The sequence below is a fragment of the Oxyura jamaicensis genome, chromosome 11 (genome assembly GCF_011077185.1).
Source record: "Oxyura jamaicensis isolate SHBP4307 breed ruddy duck chromosome 11, BPBGC_Ojam_1.0, whole genome shotgun sequence".
Classification (NCBI taxonomy): domain Eukaryota; kingdom Metazoa; phylum Chordata; class Aves; order Anseriformes; family Anatidae; genus Oxyura; species Oxyura jamaicensis.
Window position 1 is genome coordinate 8,847,581 of NC_048903.1, and position 25,186 is coordinate 8,872,766.

General features: G+C 36.1%; 1 protein-coding gene and 1 long non-coding RNA gene across 19 annotated transcripts in view; both read left to right on the forward strand.

The window, feature by feature from the left end:
• The window catches only part of LOC118172690, an 11,128-nt gene extending 6,850 nt beyond the window's left edge, over positions 1-4,278 (forward strand). The window contains exon 2 of the long non-coding RNA XR_004753819.1: positions 3,549-4,278. This is a non-coding gene — a long non-coding RNA (uncharacterized LOC118172690). The remainder of the gene's footprint in view (positions 1-3,548) is intronic.
• Positions 1-25,186, forward strand: part of ZNF536 (zinc finger protein 536) — a 342,846-nt gene that overhangs the window by 195,630 nt on the left and 122,030 nt on the right. For all 18 annotated transcript variants that reach the window (XM_035336771.1, XM_035336774.1, XM_035336770.1 and 15 more), the window contains one exon: positions 16,064-16,216. In XM_035336771.1, the coding sequence (XP_035192662.1) occupies positions 16,064-16,216 (153 nt within the window). The remainder of the gene's footprint in view (positions 1-16,063; positions 16,217-25,186) is intronic.

Below are 25,186 nucleotides of genomic sequence, written 5' to 3' on the forward strand. Positions count from 1 at the left end.
TGATCTAGAGGAGCCAGTTTTAGAACTTCCAGAAATTCAAGAAGGAATTGGTTCATCACAAAATGCAGACTCTAAACTTTAAAATTTGTAGTTTCATGGAGGCTGCAAATGCCTGAAAAGTTTCTGTCAGAGTTCAGTTGGATAGATAGGAAGAAACATGCTTGTCTCTAACTAGGACTGATAATTGATTTTTATTTTTATTTATTTTTTTGTATTCGGTTAATTTTTGCATTTTAAAAAATACCTGAAAATAATTAATGCGTATCTGTTCTTGCCAATGATGAAGTATCTCAATATTTTAGAATGTCTTTAACCTAACTCTATTAGGAATGTTTTTGTTTTTATACTTTTGGAAGGAAGTTTGAGTTCTGTCACATCTCATGGGGGATTGCCCATTTTAACTCTGCACTACAGCTTTATTGGTGTCAAGTACTCAAAGAGAAAATGGGCCATTGTTACCTGGAGGAGTTACTCTCATTGAAGAAAGTAAGGTGCAGATACAAGTTGAGACAATACCTCCAAAGGTCTGCACAGGAGGATTTTTAGTGTACTCTAAAGCAGCTCAGTTCTCATGCTACATATATTTTTTTAAACACCGAATGTCTTTAACCTAAACGTTTTTGCCACAATAATGAAGTTCTAATTCAAGCATTAGAGGGAAGTTCAGAAAGATATTGCTGAAGGGTTCTCTCTAACCTTAAGCAAAACTATTACCTCTAGAGCTTTCTTTTCCTCAGTATGACCACGTTGCTGGTTTGACCCCATCAAACAGTATCTCTTTGAGTACTAAAAATGCAGCAAGTTTTTAGAGTAAGAGAATTCTTCATTGAAATTTTGCAAAACTTTACTGTTCTAGCATAGAGGGGGGGCTTGTAATGAAAATCTCTTTTGAGAGAATGCTCTGGTGCCTCTGCTTACATTAATGTGCAGATCGCTTCACTGTGCGAAAGGGCTGGTCCCTCAGAGGAACCCAGCATGACTACCATCAGATCTCGTGCTGTCAGTGTGCTTCAGCCATGTCCTTAATACACCCTGTCCTGGTGGGAATGCTTGTTGTGCCAATGCTCCCTCAAATGACAGTGCCTACCAAAGCTCCTCATAATGCCAGAGGCAGTGGTTTTCCCTGTGATGTTGATAATCAGTTACTACTGGCTGATCTTACACTGTTGGTTGTCTGCCATCAGAAGACCCTCAGATATTTAAAACATCTGATGGCTAGCAACTTCTACACTGTAGGTGCAAAACAAAAAAAATATTTGAATGCATACCATCTCCTATAGATAATTCTGCTTTGACTGTGGTCTTGAGCGACATCTTTTCAGAGAATATTTTCAATAATGCTTAATAGTGTAAAGCATTCTCATCCAGAAGTCTTTCCAAAAGTCTTTACCAGGATAAAAATAAATGTATGGAGAATCACTGTTTGGTTTCATCTATTGTAATAGCTGCAGTTAAAATGTTGCTATTTTGGATCGGTTTTAATTCCAAAAATTGCAATCATCATAGGTGGATTACATATGTGTCTTTTCAGATAGATAACAAAATATATTTCCATGCTGTTTTTCCCTAAATAAAAATTGAAATGTAAGAGGCAGGAGATTTGAGTAACATTGCAGCATTTAGCTGTCAAACTATGAATGGAAATTGCCATCATAGAGACTGTGTGTTTATTCTCATACTTTAAAAAACAAAACAAACCAAACAAAAAACCTGAATAACACTTGCTGCAGCAGCACAGTAGCTGATGGTCTGTCAAGCAATTCTTTTCTGGAATGCCATTTCCACTGGTCTCCAATACTCACCATTGTCCTGTCTGGTACCAGAGTGCCTTTCCTAAATTGAATCCTCCTATCATTGTTTATTTTAAATACACGATGCTATTGTCCTGATTAATGTCCTTTGGCTGCAGTTTTATGATAAAACTCCTATGATAGCAGTACAAAGTTACTGACTTCAGCAGCGACAGGTTTTAGTTGTTCACTCTTTCTTAAAATGTTTCAGCATCTGTGAGGAAGCTCCCTTGCCCAGTAATCAATAAGATCCCTTTTCTGAGGCAAATACCCATGACTCCCAAGACTGGACACATATCTGTAGCAAGATATCACTTACCTGTAGCCAGTAAAGTACCAGTAGTAGTACAATTGTTGACATTATTTCATTTTCATTTGACCATTTTGTTCTGCCACTCACCTTTTCTCAACCCCATATATTAATTTGTTACATTGGTCAATCCCAAGGTAGACAGCTTTCAAATGTAATCAGTTGTAAGCCAGTTTGTTATGTATCAAATTCTGCATGGGCTTGCCAGGCTATTGGAGTGTCTCCCACTAGTACCATCCTGAAAAGGCATGGAAACCTGTGTCTCCACAAATGCAGTAGCCTGCATTCTCAGAGTTTAAATTAGTTTGTTGATTGAGATGGTATTTATTACACAGTGTCTTAATTTAAGCTAGTAATTGGCCAAAATTAAAATCTTAAGCCCCTCTGAAGTGCAGGGTAGGAGTTTTTGTCTACATTTCTGTAGTTGTCCTGATGCTTTTGTTTGTACTTTGTCAGATTCAGGGATTTTTTTATTTAATGGGTAGTTTTGTCACAGCAGACCAAGGTGTTAAAAGTTTCATCTAAAACTATCCATTTTCCTGTCTGTCCAGAGTGTTTATCTAGTCTGTTTAATGTTTTTGTCTTATATACTACAGGTAATTTTACTTCTGTTCGTGATAGTGAAAAATGGTGAAAAGCTGCTCTTCCTCCATACCCTATGGAATTTTTCAAGATGTACCTGTGAAACTCATCTCTTTCAAATGTGACCTATGTGTAATCCTCTGTCTCTAACAGGTGCATTGAAAATAAGTATGTCCACTCTGAAATATGTGATGTTTTGGCGTTCTTTTCTTTAAAATCAGTGCTCCTTTGTAAGGGGTAGGTTTCCCTACTCGCTTTCCCTGTAAAGATCTTTCCTGCAGATCTGATCTTTCTGAGATAGGATTTCTTTTTGTCAGCATTTGATGTCATGAAAATCCAACTGGTAATTTCATGATGGTTACAAGAGTGGTCAGTGGTGCAGAAGAAATTAATCAGAAAGGATGCAAAATGCAGTAAAGCCATTTGCAGTAAAGCATTCAAGCACTCAGAAGAGTGGAGACTAAAAGATCGGGCTTTGTTAAGAAGACTTTATGTACCTGCTGCTGCTTTGGATTTTACGGGGAGAATGGGTAGATCTCCGGGAATCTGAAAAAGGAGATTTCACCACAGCCTCACTTTTTCCTTAATAACTGCCCTAAGATTCATGAAAATCATTTGAACATTCTGGTGCTGAAGACTAGGTAGACAAATTGACTCTATTCATTTTGTTTCTTCTTATCTTTTATTACTAGGAATTTTGTCTTATAAAACCAAGTGTATGAATTCATACTTATGATAGCTCTATATACTTCTGTCTTCAAGATGATCAGTTGGTACCAAATAGACTCAACTGATTGCAACTATCTGTATGCATTTGCAGTAGCGTGTTATGTGTTCAGTCAATTTCATTTTATCATTATCTGCAGATTTTTGCAGCTGGATGTGTTTCCTGTACCTTAGCATACACTTACTAATATATGGAACTAACATCCACATGATGGTCAGAAAATTTCCAGAATGTTTTCCTGTATTTTTGTTTTTCAAGATGTTCAGTAGCTATGCCTGACCCTTACAGGCATGGCAGAGGAGCTCGTGAGAAAATTTTGGCTGAACTTCTGGTGATGTTCATGAGGTAAAGGAGAAGTTGCTGTTGTACTGTTAACAGAAAGAGAGAGAGAGACTAATTCTAGGACAAGGAAGGTTTCAAAATCAAAGGAGCGTTGCATGGTTGTGTGTGTATAATTAAAAAAAAAAAAAAAAAAGAAAGAAAGAAAGAAAGCAAAAGAAAAGGAAAAAAAAAAGTAGAACTTCAACAGTCTGCCCCTCCAGTGTAGGAGGAGTGAAGCAAATGAATATGGCCTTGAGTACACTTTAAAATTTTTCAATGCTGTATTTTGCCAACTTTAGTTTACTCTGTTGACTATTCAGTCAGACCCTTTTTAAATTAAAAAGAAATACATGGCTGAATTATTTATTAAACAAAAGGTGCTTCTGTGCATGCAGACTACCTGTAAACTTCTTTTGGCATTGGAGTTTGCAGTAATAGAATTTGAGAAAGCGCATTGCTAATAAGCAGAGGAATGGAACAACTGTTCTCCTAAAGTAAGTCTGTCTCTGAGGCAGCCAATAAACTAAGTTGTGTCTGACTAGTCACAGGAAAAAAAAAAAAAAAAAAAAAAAAAGCTAGATCTGCATTCAAGCGTGCAATTTTGACCTTACTGTGAAGTTGTTTCTTCAGTTTGGTAGGCTTCATTTAGACAAAACATTATTAATTTCAGGTAGAGAAATGTGTTTGCAAATAAATTAGTCTGGATTATTTCCTGATTTTATAGATATTCCTGATGGGCTAAAATATATATTTGCTGGTGAACTAATGTGGAAGAACAGTGAACTAGTGGAAGAAGGTATTCAAAAGCTGTACCACGTTACAGTCAGACTGTACGTCCTACCATGTCACTAGTTCACCTTCGGGTGATAAGTACTTTGTACAACTGCTTTTGTTTTTCTCAGTACTATGCATTACTGCCTTTGTGTTGGTACTCCAGCTTTATGTAAAGCCAATGTTTCTTGTATTTTTGAAGGAATGTTGCTTCCAAACACCTGATATTTTCTTTTCTCATCCCCTTCCACAGAGGAAAACAGCTTCTAGTTTTTTGTCTGGACTGAAATCACAGTGGTTGCAGGGAAAATGTAATGTCAGGAAAACTCTGAGACCTTCTGTAAGTCTGTGAGCTGTGATCTCAATAGATTGCTTAAAAATTAAGGGGCTGTTTACCTAGTATTGAAAGAGGAATTAACTCACTGAATCTGAGGGACCATCTGTCTGAGAAGTTATTTCTCATCCCTGATGTGGTATATAACTAGCTAGGATTACAGTGATATAAGAAGTGTAATGGGTGCGAAAGGCCAGCCATAGCAGAAAAGAGACTTCAGATGAAGGTTCACAAGACCTGCCAGGGCTTTGAAGAGCTCCCAGTCCCACCATTGTGGAGGGTAGTTGCAAGGCCGTAGTTGCCAAGCACAGAGCTCAGAAGAGGCCTGTGGAAGGAAAGCAGTGAGCAGTAGTGAGTGGCCGGGCACACCCTGGCTTTGATATCTACAGATGGAGAACTAAAAGATGGCAGGGCCACAGTCCAACACCAGCACATGTAAAATAAGGCTCAGGATTTAGATAACTCTGTTCCAGCATACTGACGTGCATGGCCACAGTCCAACTCCAACACATGCAAAATTAGTTTCAAGATCATTCCAGCATACTGAAGCCTATGCCTAAACCAGTTATTGCCACAAGCTCAGCTAAATCAGAGGAGTGTTCAAAATACAGTATTTTTTCCTCTTTCTGTACCCAGATAGTTCAGATGAAAAATTTTATATTTTCACAGTAGAAAATGGAGATTGGATTATTGATATATTAGCTCCATATGCACTATTTCTTACTTTTATAGCCTATAAATAGTATGTTAATATTAGTATACTCTAAGGCTATTTTACAAAACACGGGTGCAGGTTGACCTACTAATGTACCTTTTGAGATGCATCATTAGTGTAAAATAATTAATGAGCCCATTCATATGATATCATGTTTAAAGACATCTTGGTCCCAATATGTCTGCAATCCTCTGTGAAACCAATGAGGAAAAAAAAAATACTAAGCAGTTAAAGGATCCCTTCTCAGCACTAGAAGTAATGAATTTAATCAATATTTTTCCATTATAGTAAAACTCATGTAATCAACATATTTTATTTTTAGAAAGAGGTTGCTAGTAAAATAGTCTCAGCAGTTCAGGATTGCTCATAAGTATTTCTTCAAATATGACTTTTTTTTTTTTTTTTTTTTTAATGCAGAAAGAAGTTGGAACTTATACTTAAGTGGCATGTACCAAAGAAGTTAAATGGGAGAAAAATTATTGACAGTGGTATTTTTATTAGCTCAAAGCAGTCATTTAGTTTGGAGGCAGCATTGAAAAGCAAAATTTAAGAAAATAAAGTCTGTATTGTCACAATCTGTCCAAATGTTGTATCACACACTGTGACATTATCCACTTTTTGGAGACTTTGTCAGCACTTCTGTAATCAGTAATCTGTAAATGGAATGACAGACTTTACTTCTCTTTTTTTTTTTTCTCTCTCTCTTTTTTTTTTTTTTTTTTTTGAGGGAAAATTAGTAATTTACCGACTTTAACCTGTACAGTTATTTTTATGAGCCTGATTCTAGTGTTGGTTTCTTTCTTACTGGGGTCTATGGAAAGATGATCCTGTGACATTTTCAGTAATTTACATTTTTCTTTATTAGAAGAAGTTTTTATAAAAGCTGATAATGTGCTACCAGCACTTCTATCCTGGTTTAACCAACCCATGATAAGATAATAATTATAAAAAGGGTGTTTCTTAATCCATAGAGTGAAAAAACTTCTGCAATAAGACCTCAGGCCCCAAGACCTACTTATAATGTGGCCAAGTCTGTGGTTCTGACTTGAAAATTTGATTTATTTTTTTGTTGTCTAAACCCAGCAACTCAAGGTGAAATTTGGCCTGTGTAGTATTAAATATTTCCATACTCAAAAGATTTTAAAATATATTTAATGAATTTTGAAAACTGTGGGGAGCTGGCTGTTCATTTCTGCTTTTTAGAGTCTCATAGACATTATAGTTTTGGCCACATTGGACAAGTTACAGAAAATGAATTCTGTACTGCTCTCTTCCACCCAGATTCGCCATCTTCTCTACAATTTACTGACAGTCTTGGATTTTCTTCTTAGTGTGGCCTGTACCAAATGGTTCTGTTGTCCCACAAGTGTAGTAGGAATAAGATAGAGGTTGTAATGAAGTACACCTTACCTGTTTGGTTTAAAGGTATGTAGAGATGCTGAAATGTGGAAGAAACAGGGTAAGTATGTAAGCAAGAAGGCGGCAATATATTCATTCACAGAAGCCCAGTTAATGGTTATTTTAGTTGATTAGCTAGCAACTTCATTTTCTCCCTCATGAAATTGCCTCCACAGATCCTTACTTCTGGAGCTTAATCAGCAGTAGCAATCCATCCCAGGAGTGGGAGATCAGGAGTACTTAATTAAAGAGGGACTGTAAGGCAACTCTCCCAAATTGGATATCTGATCTAGCCTTGGCATCAGGAGAGCAATGGTAGGTAAAAGTGTTTATCAAGCTCTATGTAGCCACTCTGCAAATCTCAGAGATGGGAATATGATGCAGACAGCCTGTAGAAGCTGCTATAACCTGAGTAGTATGGGCTTTAAGGCCATCTGGTACCTGAACACCTGCCTACAAATAACACATACAAATCCAAAAGATGGTCCAATTGGATAGCTTCTCTGCTGAGATTCCCTATTGGAATTTTCTCCAAAAGCAGTAAACAATCTGTATGAAGTGTAGAAAGGCCTCATCCTATCTGGTCAGTAACCAAGTGCCCATTTCAAGTCTAAGGCCAGGATCAAAGCTAACTCGGGCGAGTCGGGGTTTGAGTAGGAAAACTAGTGAGACAGTCAGGCTTATGTGTGAAAGGCAAACTGTTGTTGGCATGAACACTGGGGAAGAACCCAGAATACTCTAAGCCTGCTTAAAAAATAAGAGGAGGAACACATGGAAAGTTCAGTTGCATGGAAGGTTTGGGAGCTTGCGTTACTGTCAGAAGTGCAAGTGAGCACCAGTGTAAATTTTGAGGGTAGATGAGAAGGAAAATTGGCAATACACCAAGGAAAGATACATGGGTACATATTTAAGCCCATAGCAGGTGATCCAAAGAGCGCTTTACTTGTAAATAAATATGTTCTGAACAGAGAAGTACAATAACGTGTCCTGGCAGCTCAGATGTGCACTTCTGAAGGAAATAAGAGTAAACAGAAGCTCATCGCTGTGAGTAACTAATGTTACATTCAAGATAGCAAACAGATCCATTGTTCCATAAATGAAGAAGTACATCTTGTTTAAAGCCTCCATTTTTCCTGTGGAAAGATTATACAAAAACTAGTAGAATTTATGAATTTCATCTGGCAAATTCAGTGATTTAGGATCTTAACAGCTTTGATCTATACAGTCAAATTAAAGAAGTAGGATGTCAAAGCCATGATACTGGAATAACTGAACTGGAAAGCCAGTGAAGGAGTGAAGGGGTTGTGTGGTTCAAGAGTCTTGCACACAAAGGATTTAGGAAAAAAATATTCCAGGATTTTGGAAGAAAGTAGCAAAGATGGTATTAGTGGGAACAACATAGTCATTTGCTGCAAACTCAGCTCTTATTAGTTGGACTTTACAGGTGATCTCTAGAGGTGATGCCGTAAAACTGAAGCCTAGGTAACAAAAGGCAAGCAACCTCATGGAAATGCTCTGTGTATTCGTGATGTTTGTTTACTTCAGTGAAGGAGTTTACTTTGGTCTGATTGCATAAATTGTATTTTTTAATTGTATTGCTGGGGCATGAACTTCACAATAGCCTTAAAAGTCATGTGCATTGAAAACAATCTGAAGATGTTCAATATGCCTTCATGTGCCTACATTCCAAAAATTTCTTCTGTACTCTCTTCATTCTCATTTTGATTCACTTTTAGTGGAATGAGTATTTCAATAACATGCTAAGGTATTGATTCGAATCTAAGTGTTGAAGCATCATTGAGTTCTGTAGGTCTGGAGAGGTATACAGGTACAAGATCAAAGTCTCAACCTTATTTTCTTCTCATGATGAGCTAAGAGAATGTGTGATGGTTTGCAGGATAATGATATTTAACTGTAATCTTCTCAGGGCATGGACTACATTCTGTTGATTTTGTAAAACTGAACTAAGTATCACTCATTAATAAAACAATACAGAAAATGAACTATTTTGTTTTTTATTAACAATTTGAATTTTACACAGTATTTCATTTTAAATAAGTATAAAATCATACCCTAAAATGGTAAGATGTAATTGCTGATCATGTATCTCTTTGTTCCAGACACTTTTATAAAAGTGTATGTATTATGTATGATGTGACCTTCAAATGTCATGAATGCATTGTGCAATAAACTGTCAATATTTGTGGCTATAAGGTACTAGATGACTTTTACAATAATTGGAACAGCTTTATTAAAAGCTTGGATCACTCAGCTGGTTAAAGAGAAAGACACAGGCCAATGTTCATCTGGGAGTTTCCTTCTGCCAACTGTTAAATGAAAATGAAAGATATTGTAAGATACTTAACTTTTTTTTTTTTCTTTTCTTTTTTAAGAAAGAGTAAAAAAGGTCTCTTGGGAAAAATAGTCTATTCAAAAAAATCTTTGTTTATAATGTGAATTCTCAGTCCAAACAGAGCCATTGTAATTTAATGGCAAGTAATTAACCCTGTTTTTTTTTAAAGTACTATATCTGATTTTGTCTTTTGGTCACAGGATTCTTCAAACAAATCAGACAGCTAAAAAGATGTACTCAGAAACTGTGTTTGAACTTTGATTATCTTAAAAGTTTTTAAAGATTTAGAACAATTTGCAAAGTAAGACTACTAGGAACTCTAAAGCAAAAACTCTGTAGGGAATTTGATTAAAATGAAAAGAGGATGAGAAACATTTTGTGATAAACAGCTTAATTTTGGTTAAGTGTCTGTTTTGTCTCATTATGCTGTATGTACAGACTCTTGCATATTTCTCAGAATGTGTACCACACTAAAAAGCATTGCAATATAACCAAAATTTGCATACATGCTGTAGTGTTGTGCAACCCATGGCATGTGAAAACCACCAGTCATCCTCAGTGTCAAAAGTATGGGCTTAAGGAGTATGTGAGGTCCCAAGTTGCCAGCATGCCAGTTACTTAGAAAATTCTTAAAATATTTTGGCTCCTCTTCTTTTGAGCTTGAACTCCTAGGGAGTTCCCTTGTAGCTGGTGGTATTGGCACACACTGCTGTGTGCTCACTTCTAGATGTGGCAAGTCTTTCCTGGTGTAAATTGATGTGGGCATTTTACTTCAGTTTAATTTAGCTTGTACTTTAAATTTAAATCTGCTAAAGCATGCATTGGTATCACAGGCTGAGCAGTCTGTGCATTTTGTTTGCTTGCACAGTTCAGAGGGCTGAGTGGGAAGTCTGATGTCAGAAGCGGTATCTCTTTATTTACCAGTGGAACCTTTGGTATAATCTTTATTTCTAATAATACAAACAATGTGAATGCTGTTTTCTCACTAGTAGGCCTCCTTTCCAATTCTTGTCTAAAATAGCTCTCTGTTTAAACAAATTCTCTGCCAATCTATATTAATGCTCAACAGTTTAAGATTCCCATATATGGTCATTATAAAACCTAAATCCTTGATGAAACAATAGAGACAGCAAGTTGTTCCTGACCTAAGACATTAGTAACTCTTTCTGGAGGCCTAAAATATAACTGTAATATTCAGTAATATTAGACTTTTATTTTAAGCCATGAACTTCACTAGCAAAAAGTGTAGTAACATCTGCTAGCAGGATTCTAATTGCAGATTTGTAAGCACTGGGGCAGATTCTAGTCTTACATCTAAACATACTATCGAAGCTACTTCAGGTAACTGAAAATATATGATTAATTATAACCCTATTTTCCTTTATTTTCAATCTTATTCAAATTTTTGCTAAGGAATTGGCAAGAAAGTTAAAGCATGTTTAGAAACTCCCAGAAACTTTTGTATTCTTTACTTCTTCCCAGGGAACAGGGTGGTCAGAGTCTAGGCATACTTGCATAAAGATTATAATGGTGACAGGATTACAATATGGAATGTCTTCTAACTCTCTTCTTGACATTTGATTCAGAATATAATTTTTCCTGCTACAGTAAGTAATTATACACAAGGTAGGATTATCAGGGTGGTTTATATATACTTTTTTTTTTTTTTTTTTTTTTTAAATAAGCATGGTCATTGCCACTTCATGTTGCACCATGTTTCATTAAGTTTTGAAGACAGCTTTAAAGAACTGCAAATATTTTGAATTTCTGAAATATACAAAAACATGGGATTATGTGCATCTTTAAAGGCTTCTGGCCACACTTTCAAAGGGTTCTTCAATAATGACTGAAAAATGTGCAAGAGCAAACACATATTTGTAAGTGTGATTACCTATTTTGTGAGTTGATTACCTTTTCCATGTGATTGCCTTTTTTTGGCTAATTTGGCAATCCTTGTGTTGAAAAATTCCAACTGACTTCACTGATAATTTAGTCTGTGTGAGGACTGCAATTTAGCTCCTTTGAATATGAAAGTACCTCTTTGTGAATCCCTATACTTTCACGTAAATGCAGCAAATAAATGCTCTTGTAAAATTATGGGACATGTATGTAGATGCTCCTTTGAATATTTGCTGCTCATATGACAGAAGTCAGTGCTATTACCTAACCAACTGAAAACATGCTTCTTTTAACAAAACATCAGTCCTTTTCTAATCAAGTTTGTAAACTCCCACAAAGGTAGGCCAGTCTTACAGAAAACATACAGAAATTTCAAAAACGAACAAACAAAAAATTCTTCATATGACTGGCTATGCTCTGAGTACACAGACTTGTCATCTACCTATGTATGTATTCTCTTTTCTAGAAATATCCACTGAAGTTGGCATTGTGCCCCAGCGGGGTCTGTATCCTTGTGCTGAGGTCACTGATAGCTGTGACAGTAGCTCATTTCTGAGTTGTTCATTTCTGATTCCTAGTAAGACACTTGCTGTTAAAAAAGGATTCATCAGTGTACTTCTCACTTCTTTTCTTTTAACCTGCTAGTGTAAAAGTGTTCCTGGTTCAAAACTGCTTCCTGGTGTTATCTGGCTCTGAGGAAATCTCCTGTACTGCAGGGGATGTGGACACAGCCTGCAGCCCTGTGCAGCTCCTCTCCGGTGCTGGCTTTTTGTCCTTCCTCTCCAGAGAGAGGAGCTTTGTCTGATGAAGGGCTAGTCCTGCAGGTGGTCCTGCAGGTACTGATCTTATGGCTTGCTCAATTTTCATTTCAGTCTGTGTGGTAAATAGACTCGTTCACGTTTTGGCCAAATGAGCTCTTTGATTATGTAGCTAATCACCACCTTCTGATATGGATATTAAAGTGAAGTTTAATTCCTTTCACTCATCCTATGGTAGTCACTAAGTGTCTGCTACAGGACGGTAGCTCTTGAAGACAAAGCCACTGGCTTTTGCATCTGAGTCCTTCATAGGGAATTGCCACCACCTGTAAGCTGTGAAGAGCATTCAGCCAGGCCGAGATGTTTTTTGCTATTTGTTCAAGGCACAGAGTTCAGCTGGGTGGATGGCTGTGCTAGGGGTGGTGTGAACTACCTGCCTCTGCGTGAGCCTCTGGCCATGAGACTGTCCCCTGTCCCTTTTCACCATGGCACAGTTCAAGGCTGCCCTGATGAATCCCCGTTGTGCCAGAGACAGGTTCCACAGCAAACTGAGCGCAGCTTGAGGTGATCACTTACAGCTGGCCACACAAGTGGCTGCAGAACAAATAGGGATTTTATGGTCACCCAAGGCATGGTACACAAGAAGTGTCCCAGAACATTGCCCCTAGAAGCTGCTTCATGGCTGTGTGCCATGCTGAGGAGGTGCATCTGCCTGTCCACGGGCTCGGTGTGGCAGGTCTCACTGATGTGGCCTTCTCCTTGCTCTGACACAAAGACAGGTTTCTCATTTAGAACTGAATGTTGCTTTTTGCAGTTCTACATGTGGCTTTTGCTTTGAGCAAAGTGAAAGAAAAGCTCGGTGAAAGTAAGTTCAGATACAAAGCTTGGAAGCTTCGCATCTAGCCTACACAATATTTCATACCTCATTCTGTTATTTCCTGCACTTGAATCAGGAAAGGTAGGGATGGGCAGGAAGACATTCAGGACATAGACCTGCCTATAATGGAAGTAGGTAGCAAAAAAAGAAGCCTAGTCTCATGTGCATCGAGTGCAAATCATATAGACCGCATAACTCAGTGAACCACAATGACTGCAAGATAAGTAACTGTTCTCTTTCCTTCCTGATCTTTTATCCTCAGAATTGAGCAGCCTGAAAAGCATAGCTCAAATCCCAAGTAAACCATATATTAGATGGATTTGGTGGGGCTAATCCTAGTTCTGCTGGTCTGTAAAACATTACCACAGTTCTGCACACTTTAACGTAACTGAGAGTTTGTGCTTAGGAAGGGGGTAACAATAGTAGGAGAAAGGGACACATCTGAGGTGCAGCAGAAATGATTATTGGTAAAGTGGAAGATTTTTTCATTCTGTCCGTATATTATTTTTGGCTTAACCTCTAATCACCAGTTTGCCTCATAACTCTTTCCTTGCTAATCACATTATTTCACATTTTTTCCCTCTTCACTTTCCATAAGCTGTTTTAAGAGAGTCAGTATAAAAAACTCGACAGCAGTGAGATGTAAATGCATTTTAAAGTTAAGCATATTTTAAACTTAAGTGCCTTGACAAATAGGTACAATTTGCCAAAACGGGGCTGTAGTAAGAAGAAGTTGGGGTAGCATTTGATGGGGACAGACGGCATCCTTGAACGTATCTTTTCATTGTTGGAAATAAAAGGACTTAGATGTAAAGCTGTTCATTCAGGTAGTGATGGCCTCCAGTGCTTCAGTAGGCTTTGTAGGCTGAGGAATTCAAAAGAAAACCCCTCAGCCCAGCTTTAAAGTCTTAGGAATGCTTTCACTGTGGGAAGAAAAATTCTTCAAGGTAAGGCCCCTGTTGGAGCAAAGCCTTTGGAGCTATCTACTGTATGTCTACTTAAATCTAAAAGAAAACTCTTCAGACCACCCACATCTTTCTTTACTTCATTGTTGTTTTCAGTTTGCTTTTTCAGAGGGATTAGTGCTAGAGTAAACTCCATCGTCTTGCTGCCTTGAAAAAATTCAATTTTGTGTAAAGTGAAAATTAGACTCTTAAATCTGCAAAGCGAGCTGTTTATCTTACAAATTTATTCTTTTTTATTGGGCCACACGTATTCTAGATAGAAAGATAAAAGGCAAATGGATAACAGGCCATCATTTAGAGTGACATATAGCAAAACATAACTAGTAGACTTATTGGGTAAATTCCTCCTGAATGGCTTGTTAGCTTTATCTATATATTTATCTATAATGCTCATATAGTATTTATTGAAAATAAAATTCCACAATTTGTCATCAACATTCCATATTTTGCACTTCAGAAATGCTTTTTGCACTCTGGAATTCTTTTTCTCCTGAAGCAGTTTAGGATGTGATTATATACAACTATCGAGGAGAAAAAAAGTGGAAAATGTAAACTCTTTAGGAAAGTTGGAATTATAGACTAGCACCTATGTACGCTTTCCTGGATTCTGAAAGACAAAATAAACTCTGCATTATGTTTCTTTACATACATGTGAATAATTCAAAATGACAGTTACTAGCCTTGTAACCGAAATAGTGTGCTATAACTCTGCAGTCTAAGAGCAATCAGAAAGTATTAAACAAGAATGTCAGTTTCAAGAATCAGATTTTGCCTGTTAGTAACAATAGCTTGATGACATACATGACTAATATAAGCATTTATACTTTTCTTTTCTTTTCTTTTCTTTTCTTTTCTTTTCTTTTCTTTTCTTTTCTTTTCTTTTCTTTTTTCTCTTCTTTTCTTTTCACCCCCTTCTTTCAGCTTTAAGTGAAATTGTTTAGAGTGACCATTTTATAATAAATAACGAAATTCTTGTTAGTTTTACCTTTTCCAGCAATTTGGGTCTCTGCTCTTCTGTGAGCAGTTTTTATTAGAGCCAAATGTTTAAGTTTTTCTTATGTTCCATCACTTCCATTTAAAAGGCAATGCTGTGTAAACTGCACTATGTTTCCTGACAGCTTTAGTTACATATCAAATGGATAGAGACAGAGGATATTCAGTCACTAGTTTATGGTTGAAATAGTTGAGACTTTGCATGCAGATTTTAACTATCTACTCCCCACCTCAATACAGATCTCATAGCTCAGCTTTTGCACACAGGTATGGTAATGTGTCTATGTGTATTGCATCTCTGTCGTGTGCTGGTATCATAAATCTATTTCTGAATTTCAACATGTGCCATGATACTCTTTGGTGATAATGTGAATTTATACCTATATGTGATGTTAGATGACCCTGTAAGTACAAGGTGATAGCTGAGTCTTTTGTGGTTCGAGTAATGACTTTTTAAAAATGCTCAATGTTTTTGTAATATTTATATCAGTCTTTTGTAAGTTATTTTGTCCGTAGCCTGCTTGAATAATAGCAGCTTCTTCAGGGTGGCTGAGAATGACTGTTTCTTTATATCAGGATAGAGAAAAGATGTCCTGGAGTCTCACCCATTGTATTACAAAGCAAAGAGTAGCTGCAGCCATGAAGATCGAAGGAGAAAACTCAGTAGCTGCGAGTGAGAGGGCAAAGGAATCCCCCCTCATCTGACCAATTTTTCAATTGGCTTTCTCGTGATATTAGATCACTCACTAGGTCAGGCGTCATTACTCTAATATTGAAGTGTTGCAGAAGAGAGTTTGTTAGCTTTGTGTATAGGCATTGCCACTTCTGTTGGACTCATCACTGTGCTTCCATTTTTATGGGAGGTTTTTACATGCTGATGCAACCTTTTTCCCTCTAAAAACATGCACATTTTTACAATACTTATAAATTAAATAGATTCAACAAAACAACAATTTTAAAATTTGGGGGAAAAATTAATAGGAACTAAGCAAAAGAAGAAATCAAACCAGCTGCTGACACAGCTGTTTCTTTTCTTGTATAATTCAGTTCAATATAAAGGTACCATATGCTGCTTAAAATGATGATAGGAAAGATGAAATAATTTAAGAGAATAACAAGAAAATACATGAATTGTCAGCATTCTGTCAGATTTAAAGAATGAAATAGACAGGTGTAGTATTGACATGTTTAACTTTGTGTTTTGTTAGCAGTTTTAGTGAGAACAACTTCTGATATGCTGAAGTGATGTGAGAACATTTCTGTGTTGCAGACATTGGAGAAGAAGCTGGGAGATCTGTAGGAGTCCAACAGCCAGCTTTACTGAGAGACAGGAGCCTTGGTTCTGCCATGAAAGACTGCCCATATTGTGGAAAAACTTTCAGAACATCACATCACTTAAAGGTCCACTTGAGAATACATACAGGTGAGAGGAACAAGAAGAGCGGAACACTGTCGACACAAACGATGTGTGTGTGGGGGTTAACATAATATGTGGCTAGAAGCCTTAATTCCCAGTGTAGATTTGGACTCATTAGTTGGAGAGTCTTTTGAGAAAGATATATGACAGTCTTAAATAAAAGCACAGGGAATGTGTTGTTGGATAAAGACCACTTTAATAGAATCATCTTTTCCCAGTTGAGGTTATTTCTGTCTCCTTCCCTGCTTCATCACTGTTTCCTTCAATTACCCTTGTCCTTCAATAGGCATAAGCCTATTGGTTTCAGACTTAGTTATACTAACTGCTTCAAAGGCCTTCCTTAGCATCTACTTAGGGATTCTGTATGTTTTGCTCAGTTACTATTTTTCAATTTAACGTGCTCATTTTTAACCTCTCACTGTTCATACATCAGATTCATGGATCTGCTTTTTTTTTTTTTTTTTTTTTTTTGGTGCTAGAACTAACCCAACTTACTACTTGGACATAGTAATGCTTACCATGTTTTGCAGCGTGGGAAAACTTGCCACATTTTTAATAAGAAAACCAGACTTTCTACTCTACAGAGACTTACTACTGGTCTAGATTATTTCTTTATTTTTATATGTCACTGATCTAGATACTAAAAAAATGTAACCACTCCATTTAAATTATAATACCATGTTTGCTTAAAAGTATATATGTGCACAGTAGAGTTCACACAGAGACACAGTATATATTTAGGAAGGCTTACTACCTCCATAGTTAGGATCTGACATACAATGTTGGCATCCTCAGGTCCTGCTGATGTCACTAGAGATTCTGTCTATGGTCAAACTGATATTGTTTTCTTCCAAGTCTTAGGTATTGCAGTGTGCTCTGGGAGAGTGTGCAAAGCTGGAGATTTAGGACACTTGGTTTTGTAAACAGGTGCAGTGGGCAGTGCAGTTGTGGAGTCATTCATTTTCTTTTTAAGACATTTTAAATGGATTTCAGAATGTTACTGCTATTTTTCTAATTGATAGATAAAACAAATTGCATGAAGAAGTACTTTTCAGTTGTACCTCTTGCGTCAAAAATGTCACCATAATTTTTTATTTCACTGAGGTAGCAAATAAGCAGTATTTGCCTCCCTTCCCAAAATTGGCAATCACACTTCTATATGCTTGCACAGGTGTAGTGCTTAATATTGGGTTTGTGAATGTAAGGCCTGATTTTGAAAACTTGAAAATGAAGGCTGAAATTTGTTTAAAGAAAAGAATTCAGTGATGAGATGGGAAAGTTTCTTCATTGTATTTTTTTTTTATTTATTTCTTTGGACTGTGGAATAGGAATTAACGATGGTTTGATCTGAATTTTAAAATCTGGCCCACAAAGTAGTCTGTATGTTTGGATTGCAGGCTGCTTAGGGCAGGAAAATTCTTTTCCATATCTCAGACTAGTGAATGTAGGAAAAATGAAACAGAAAGGATGTAGGAAAAATGAAACTGCAAACCCTATGTGTTTGCTCTCTAATGTAGTAAAAACAAACCATGGTAGTTATTTTATTAGAAAAAAATCCTGTAACTATGAGGTTTAAACAATTTGACATTTTTGCTAATGGAGAAGCAAAGGAAAATTCTTTAAAATAACCTGAGTATACTCATCTCTCCTTTTGTTTTATTATATAGTTGTCATTTTTTTGTTGTTATAAAGATGACAATGATTACTCATTTGGTATTTGTGGCTTAGAACTAATGGAAAGTAAGTTAATTGAAATGGAAATATTCCATAAAAATTGCATATTAAAAGTTACTAAACAAAACAAGAACAACTAAAGCATGTATGAAGTAACACACACACAAAAAAATTAAAAATAAGACATCATATAGACTATTGAAACAACATTTGCAATACATTTAAAAGGCATTATAATTTTAAAATAGATAAAGATCAGTTTCCATTAGGTTGAGAACAAAGTATTTGTAAATAATGACAAGAGTAGTTTAAATGAAGCAGTGTTTTACATATTGGAAATAATCATAATAAATATTATAAAAATGTAAATTGGCAAATTACTAGAGTTATTAAATAAAAATTAAGTTGCTCTTGAGTAAATGGAAATGATGTAATAGATACCAGATATTAAACAAATATTGGTTAGCTCATACTTAACAGGGACAGTTTCCTGCTTTTTATGTCACACTCTGTCTTTATTATATGCCTGGATCATATAACTGACTGATAAAAAACACTTTACTCTTTTTCTCCACTACATTAACTCAATTACTGTTCTTGTTCTCACAGCACCTGTTTTTTAGAGATGAGCTCAAGCAGTTCAGAAGAAGTCAAGTTCCTTCGAACATCTGTGTGTTTGGAGGCACATGAGTAGGTTGGTTTGGTATGCATGCCAAGACAAGACCCAAAGTCTGATCCAGCCAGGAGGTGCCTATGTGGCAATTGGCCCAAAAAAACTAGAGAAGCTGTTTAATCCATCACAAGAGGAGGAAGCTCTGTTTTAACAGAATTAGATAGTGACTTGGGCTGCTTTTTTTTTTTTTTTTTTTTTTTTTTTTCCTTTGGATATTTATGGTTGCAACCTTCTCAACACAGGGGTTCAGTGTCTGTGCAGTTTGCTGTCACATATGCTTCTCAAAACAAAACAGCAACAACAACAACAACAACAAAAAACACACCAAAAACTCATTTGAGTGCCACCACACAACTGTAGAGGTTTTTTATTATTTTCTAATGCAATGATATTCAGCCATGAACAGCTTTAAGAGGATGAGAATAAGATATGATGTCTGCTTGTTGCCATACGAAAAGAAAAGGGCATAATTATGTAAAATCAGAGTTTATCCTCTTTCTTGCTCTCAGAACAGTTGAAGGGCTAGTTTCTTAGCACAGCCATGACAGAAGAGAGGAAGAATTCTCAGGGCAAAATCTTTCAGAGCCTCATGGCTTAGAAAGGAAAGAAAGAATTCCCCTTAACCCTCCTAAATTACTTGTTTATATTGACTAGGGTATGGAGATGGGCTGGGGATCCTGCTTCTTCAAAGCTACCTACTTCAACTTACAAAAACTCAGTGTGAAAAGAGACAGAAACCAGGAAAGTGTGTATGTGCCCCATGTGAAATTGGGAAGAGATTTTGTTAAAACACTGAAGCTATACCGCTCAAAGTAAAAATTTGACCTTGTGTCTAAAATTATAGTGAATACAGACTTTTGCAAAGCATGAAGAAAAATAAATTGATAAGTAGATCTGCTATTTTTTTCACAAGCCAGCAAGAATAATAGTATCCCAAAAATATTTATGGAAAAATAAAAAAAAAAGGGGGGGAGAGAATGCAAAAATTCAAAGTATGTCACATTAATGAAATAGGATATATTAGGAAAGACAATTGAATGCTTTGGTGATTTACTTGCTTAGTTATGACCCCATACTTATACAATTCTCCAGTACTAAATATCTTTTGTTTTCTGTTTCCAACCAGCCAGAGAACAGTGTCATTCTTCTTTTAAGAATTCCAGAACAGTGTCAGTGATGGCGTTAAAAAAAAAAAAAAAAAAATGGAATGAGGGTCCAGTGGTTAGGATATCTGTCTAGGAAAAGAAAAAATTGGATTCAGGCTTTCAGGCTGTAACTCACAGTAAAATGGGTGGACTAGCCACTTTGTGACTCAGATTCTTGGTTATAAAATAATGGTAATACAGCTGTGAAGGTTATAACACAGCTCAGAGGTGCTCAGACTGAGAGAAGGAAAACTTTCTTATATAAAATATCTCAGACCAATAATACGCCACACCCGGACTTTGCATTTTTCCCCTCTGCAGGCAGCAATTTAGGGTTCCATCATTCAAGGAGCTGAGTGTCTTCTATATGTTCTTGAGCATTCTCAATTCCCATGAAAACCAGTTAGATATGTTATTTTTACGTTACATGCCTGGGACTTTGGACAGCATAGAAACAGTTAAATGTAAAAAAAAATAAAATGTTCTGCTTTTGGTAAGCAACATACTACATAGGGGCTCTAGCACTTCTTGCACTTCACATTAGCATTCAGAAACTGGTACAAAAATGTGGACCAGTTTGTGTTTGCATGCTCAGCTATATTTCCTGTATCACTGGCACAGTTAAATCCCTTGTGTGTTGAAAACAGAATAATGTGCATGAGCAAAGTATAGCCCTGAAAAAGGTTTGGATTGTGCTAAACTGAAGAAACCTAGGACAGATAAGGGTAGGAAGAAGCAGTTTAGCAAGGTTGGGTCCATTAGCTGAAGGTATGTTATGTATGGGTGATATACATCTTACAAGTGTTACATGTATTATATTTACAGTGTTAACTGCAGTTTCCCTTGGAAATGTGACTAGCCAATTTTAAAACTTGCTTAGATGAACTGATGAAATACAGTAAAAATGGTGCTGTTTAAAATGAATTCAATTCACATTTTCTTCCTAAAAAAAGACTGCCTGTTGCCATTCTCTGAAGGCTCTTGGTAGTGGGATGAGCAACATGAATAATTAAGGAAAATGGGTATGTGTGCTCCAAGAGGAGACAATTTTGGTATTGAACATCCTTTATTCTTACATTTCTAAGAAGAACTAAAAGGACTTTTCATTTCTGTAGATTTCTCCAGATTTCCCATCCTTAACATTGTACAGTATGCCTTTTCTCCTGTCTTAATGACGTCCCAAACTTTTGTTGAAAATAATTGATTGAATTTAAATTTCCTTAAAAGTTTAAGAGGTAATGTTACAGTATAAATTTCCTACCAAACACTAAGTAGGGAAATATCCATTAGTGAAATTAACTACAGTTTCTAGGTAGCTAACAATGTGCAGTATACAGTAGGGCATGGCTAATGAACACTGCAGTGGGTGATATTTCATTATACAAATTAATGCTCACATTTTAATGGGAAAGTCACATAATGAATCTCAGCTTCAGTGACAGCAATTAGAGACACAGATTGTCCCCTTCTGGACAAGGCACTGTTTAGCAATAAGCAGCTGTGTAAAAAGTCTTCAGGTTTACAACATATATATATATATATATATATATATATATATATATGCTTTGGGGGAATTAGTGTGCAGTTTATATTAATGTACTGAATCTTCCCTGCAAAGGAACAACTGTATTTATCTCTCTGCATTTTAACTAAGTAAAGACATGTAAAAATACTAAATAAATATTGTAGATGATATATAAATAAATGAGAATATTCAATTATAACTTTATAAAAAATAAACTATTTTATCGTTAATACCTAATGCACAATTTAAAAATCTTTAATACACTGAGTGAAAAGCAACACAAGTCTGTCCTCTTAAAGGGTAGAGGTAGTTTAATCATATATAATAGAGAAAAATAGCTAGTAAAGGAAAGTAGTAAAGAGAAATTAACTAGTATTTCTGACAAACAGATTAATTGTATGGTGAAACATGTGCAGGATCCAAAAATAATCCTACAGAACTTTTGATATTCCATTTGGTTTAAAAAGTGTGAAGTGAATGATTAGAATGATAAAAGAAATTACCATGTAAGAATAGGCATAATAATGAACTAATTAAACCATACAGCAATTCATTTCTAAAATATCTACTGCACAATGGATAAAATAGGTTATCAATAACTGTTTCAATGGTAAAATAAAAAATGCCATAAAGTGTTTTCAATGTTTTCACTAAGCAGAATTATCTGGAATTATAAGATGTTTGATTTCATTTGCTTTGCATGAAAGAAAACTGTAGCATGTTTAGAAATGTATAGGGTCCAACTGACACATACATTGACCCTGAGTATTCATCAAAACCCTGCTACTGCCTGCTGGAGCATTAGGTATGGGGTTCTTGCATTGATGCATGGACCTCACTGTGCTGAGGAGCAGAGAGGCACAGCCCACAGGCAAACTCCATGAGAAATCTGTTTTTTAAAAAAGGTGGGAGGGCATTCAGTGGGGAACGGGTGTGTAGGGTGCATTACAGATTTTTAAAAAGCTGCATGTTAAGTATAAAAATGAACAAATAAGCTCACAGTGGTAAATATAAATCAACAGTTCAGAAGTACAGAGATTTTGGTAAGGGGAACTAAAAGAAACAGTAAAGATACGTACGTGGATATTTTTGGTTACGGAGTACAAGGTAACTGCTGTAGATCTTGCAGCTTTAACACTTGGTATCTTACTAATAATGGCTAAAATGGGTTAAAAATATATATATAATGGTAGAGAAGACTAAATACTCTTCTGCTTTGTTCTCAGAAATAAGCATGATGGGCTTTTATAAGTATTTTCCAGTGATGCAGTTCTGCCATTAAGTAGTGAGGCAGTTATACTGTAGCCCACTACATTTTAATATTTTTTAGAATGAATTATACTGGATAACTTGCAGATAAAGTCTTAAAAACCCTGGCTGAAGAGCTCTCCAAATCATTAAAATTCATGAAAAAAAAAAAAAAAAAGAAAAAAGAAAAGAAAAGAAAAGAAAAAAAGAGGAAAAGAAAAGAAAAAAATAATAATAAAGAAGCCTCAGCTATTCTAGAGCTATTCTAGTTTTTCCAAACCCAAAGAATAGTAAGACCTTGAAATTATAAATGGACTACCCATTGATATAAGTTTTAGGTAAAATTACAGAATTAATTTGGTAAATAATTAAGAATTGGTAACATAGTTAATGCCAGTCAATTTTATTTTATGAAAGTAAGTTTTATGAAGTTTCTCAAGTTTCTCTCGAGACCTGTGAAAGTAACTTGTTCTATGTGACATTTGCCCCCAAACCAACAGTATACACAGGCAAAGTGGCAGTCCCACAGCAGTGCTTTCAGCTCAGTCTATTTGGTATTTCGTCATTACTTGGAAGAGTATCAAATTACTGTTGATAAAATTTACCAATGGCACAAAAATGGTAAAATGCTAAAAATCACAGGGAGGGATTGATTAGTTGCAGAGTCAAGTGGGCTCTTTTCAACAATATGAATTTTAAATTAGCAAACTGTAAAGGAACAAATACGAGAGGTGTTGATGAACTGGGCCTAGTATTATGGCAGAGAAGCAACAGAATGGGAGCTGTTAGCTGATTGCTATAGCTATGGATGTGAACAGTCTTTCTATGAGAATAATATCAAGTTGAAATGTCATTATATCTTCAGCGGGTATCCATAATTTAAAAGGACATAGAAAAAACTGGGAAGGGTGTTCCACTCCAGAGCAAGAGAAGGTGGAGAGGTGAGTGCAAGACCCTTCCTCAGGGAATGGATTGTTGATTAAAAAATCTGGTTAGTGTAGTATGGAAAAAAATGTAGTGAGGTTCAGTACAGGAAACAGATTTAGGACAAATTCAAACTAGAAATGAGGCACACATTTTGAATGGTGAAAATAATTAACATGTCAAACAGTTTACATAAGGACATGTTGGATTCTTCTTCATTGCTGTGGTTGAAACAGAATATATTTAAACTAAGACAAGTATGTTTTGTGTTAAATTGTAGTTCTGACTTTGATGCAGGACTTATCATGTGAGTGTCTTTGGCCGGCCTGTCTTGAACAGCAGATCAGACTAGATCATAATTGTCCCTTCTGGCCGTAAACTCTGTAAATTTATTTGTAATCTGGTTGTGGTCTCCCAGCACAGATAATTCCTATGACTAGTATGATCAGATTGCATTTTGAGCAGGACTGGTAGTAGTTTGAATCGGTTATATATCCTCACTGTTTATGCAACCTACTATACAAATAGACCTGTTTCTACTGAGCAACAAGTCTGTTTCCAGTTATCTACCAAGTTTTTTTCAGATTTTACAAGCAACATTGAATTTTATTGTTTTATTGTATCCTGATATAAAATAGTTTTTGTGAGATGTCTTCTGTCTTGTAAAATCAGAGTGGTAGATAGATCAGAACTGTGATTATGTTGCCTAGATAAGTTGCTCTCTACAAGATGCTTTTTTATTGTACATATTGGGACATTCACTCTTTCTACTCCACTCTGAAAGGGTTTGCAGGGTTGCAAACAGCGCCGGAGAATTAGCAAGATTACGATAGTCATTGTCTTTGTGAACAATGAAAAATGACTCTAAGATATGAAATGCAGAAAATTATTTTGAAAAAATCATGTTCCCTCACTCCTACATGGCAACCTTCATTTATGTGAACTGATATTAAGTGTTAAATAACTCATCCAGATGCTGCTTTTGGCAATATAACCCGGGTAATCATTACACTAGGCTGAATTCTCTGAAACCTTTCTTCCAAGTGTGAGTTAAAAACAGGTTATCGTTATCTTCTGGCAGGAAGTGTGCCCTCGCTCTCTTACTCCTTTAGTATTCTTTGAACATACACAATTACAGTTGTTGCTAGTGTCTTGGAAATCAGGGGTCCTTTGAGTTTTCCACTGAAACTGGATTGGAGTTCTGGTTTGTTTGGTTCAAGTTAGGTTGAGGTTTTTTCCCATAGAAGCTTATAGCTCTGTTTTGTCATTTGAACAGACTTACACAGGCCTTAGTGGTTGTTAATCTGAATGGATGAAATAGCATCTGAGTATTCTTGCCAATTATTGAATTTAGGAAATAGTGAAACAGTAAATTTCAAAGATTCAAAGATGATTCGCTCAATCCTACTGCCCTTGAAATGGCAACAGTTAAGATTGCTTTGAAGTACACTAATCACTGCCAACATTTTGATCTAAAAGAGAGGAAAAAAAAAAAAAAAAAAAAAAAAAGTTGAATACTCCCTTTGAATGATGTTATTTATGTTATTTGGCCGGTGCTGTACTGTAAAGGTGGCACAGTGTGTTGTTGCTACATGTTGAGTCCAATTGCAGGCCTTCTGTGTTAGATCTCATTTCTAGACATGCAAGAGGTGGGAACACCACAGATGCAGTGTACCAAGGTGAGGAGAGATTTGAACTTTTTATCATACCATTTCAGTCAGTGCCTTATTTCAGTCCAGTGCATATGGCATTTGTGGCAAGCTGTGTCCAGATCTCTTCTGCTAAAA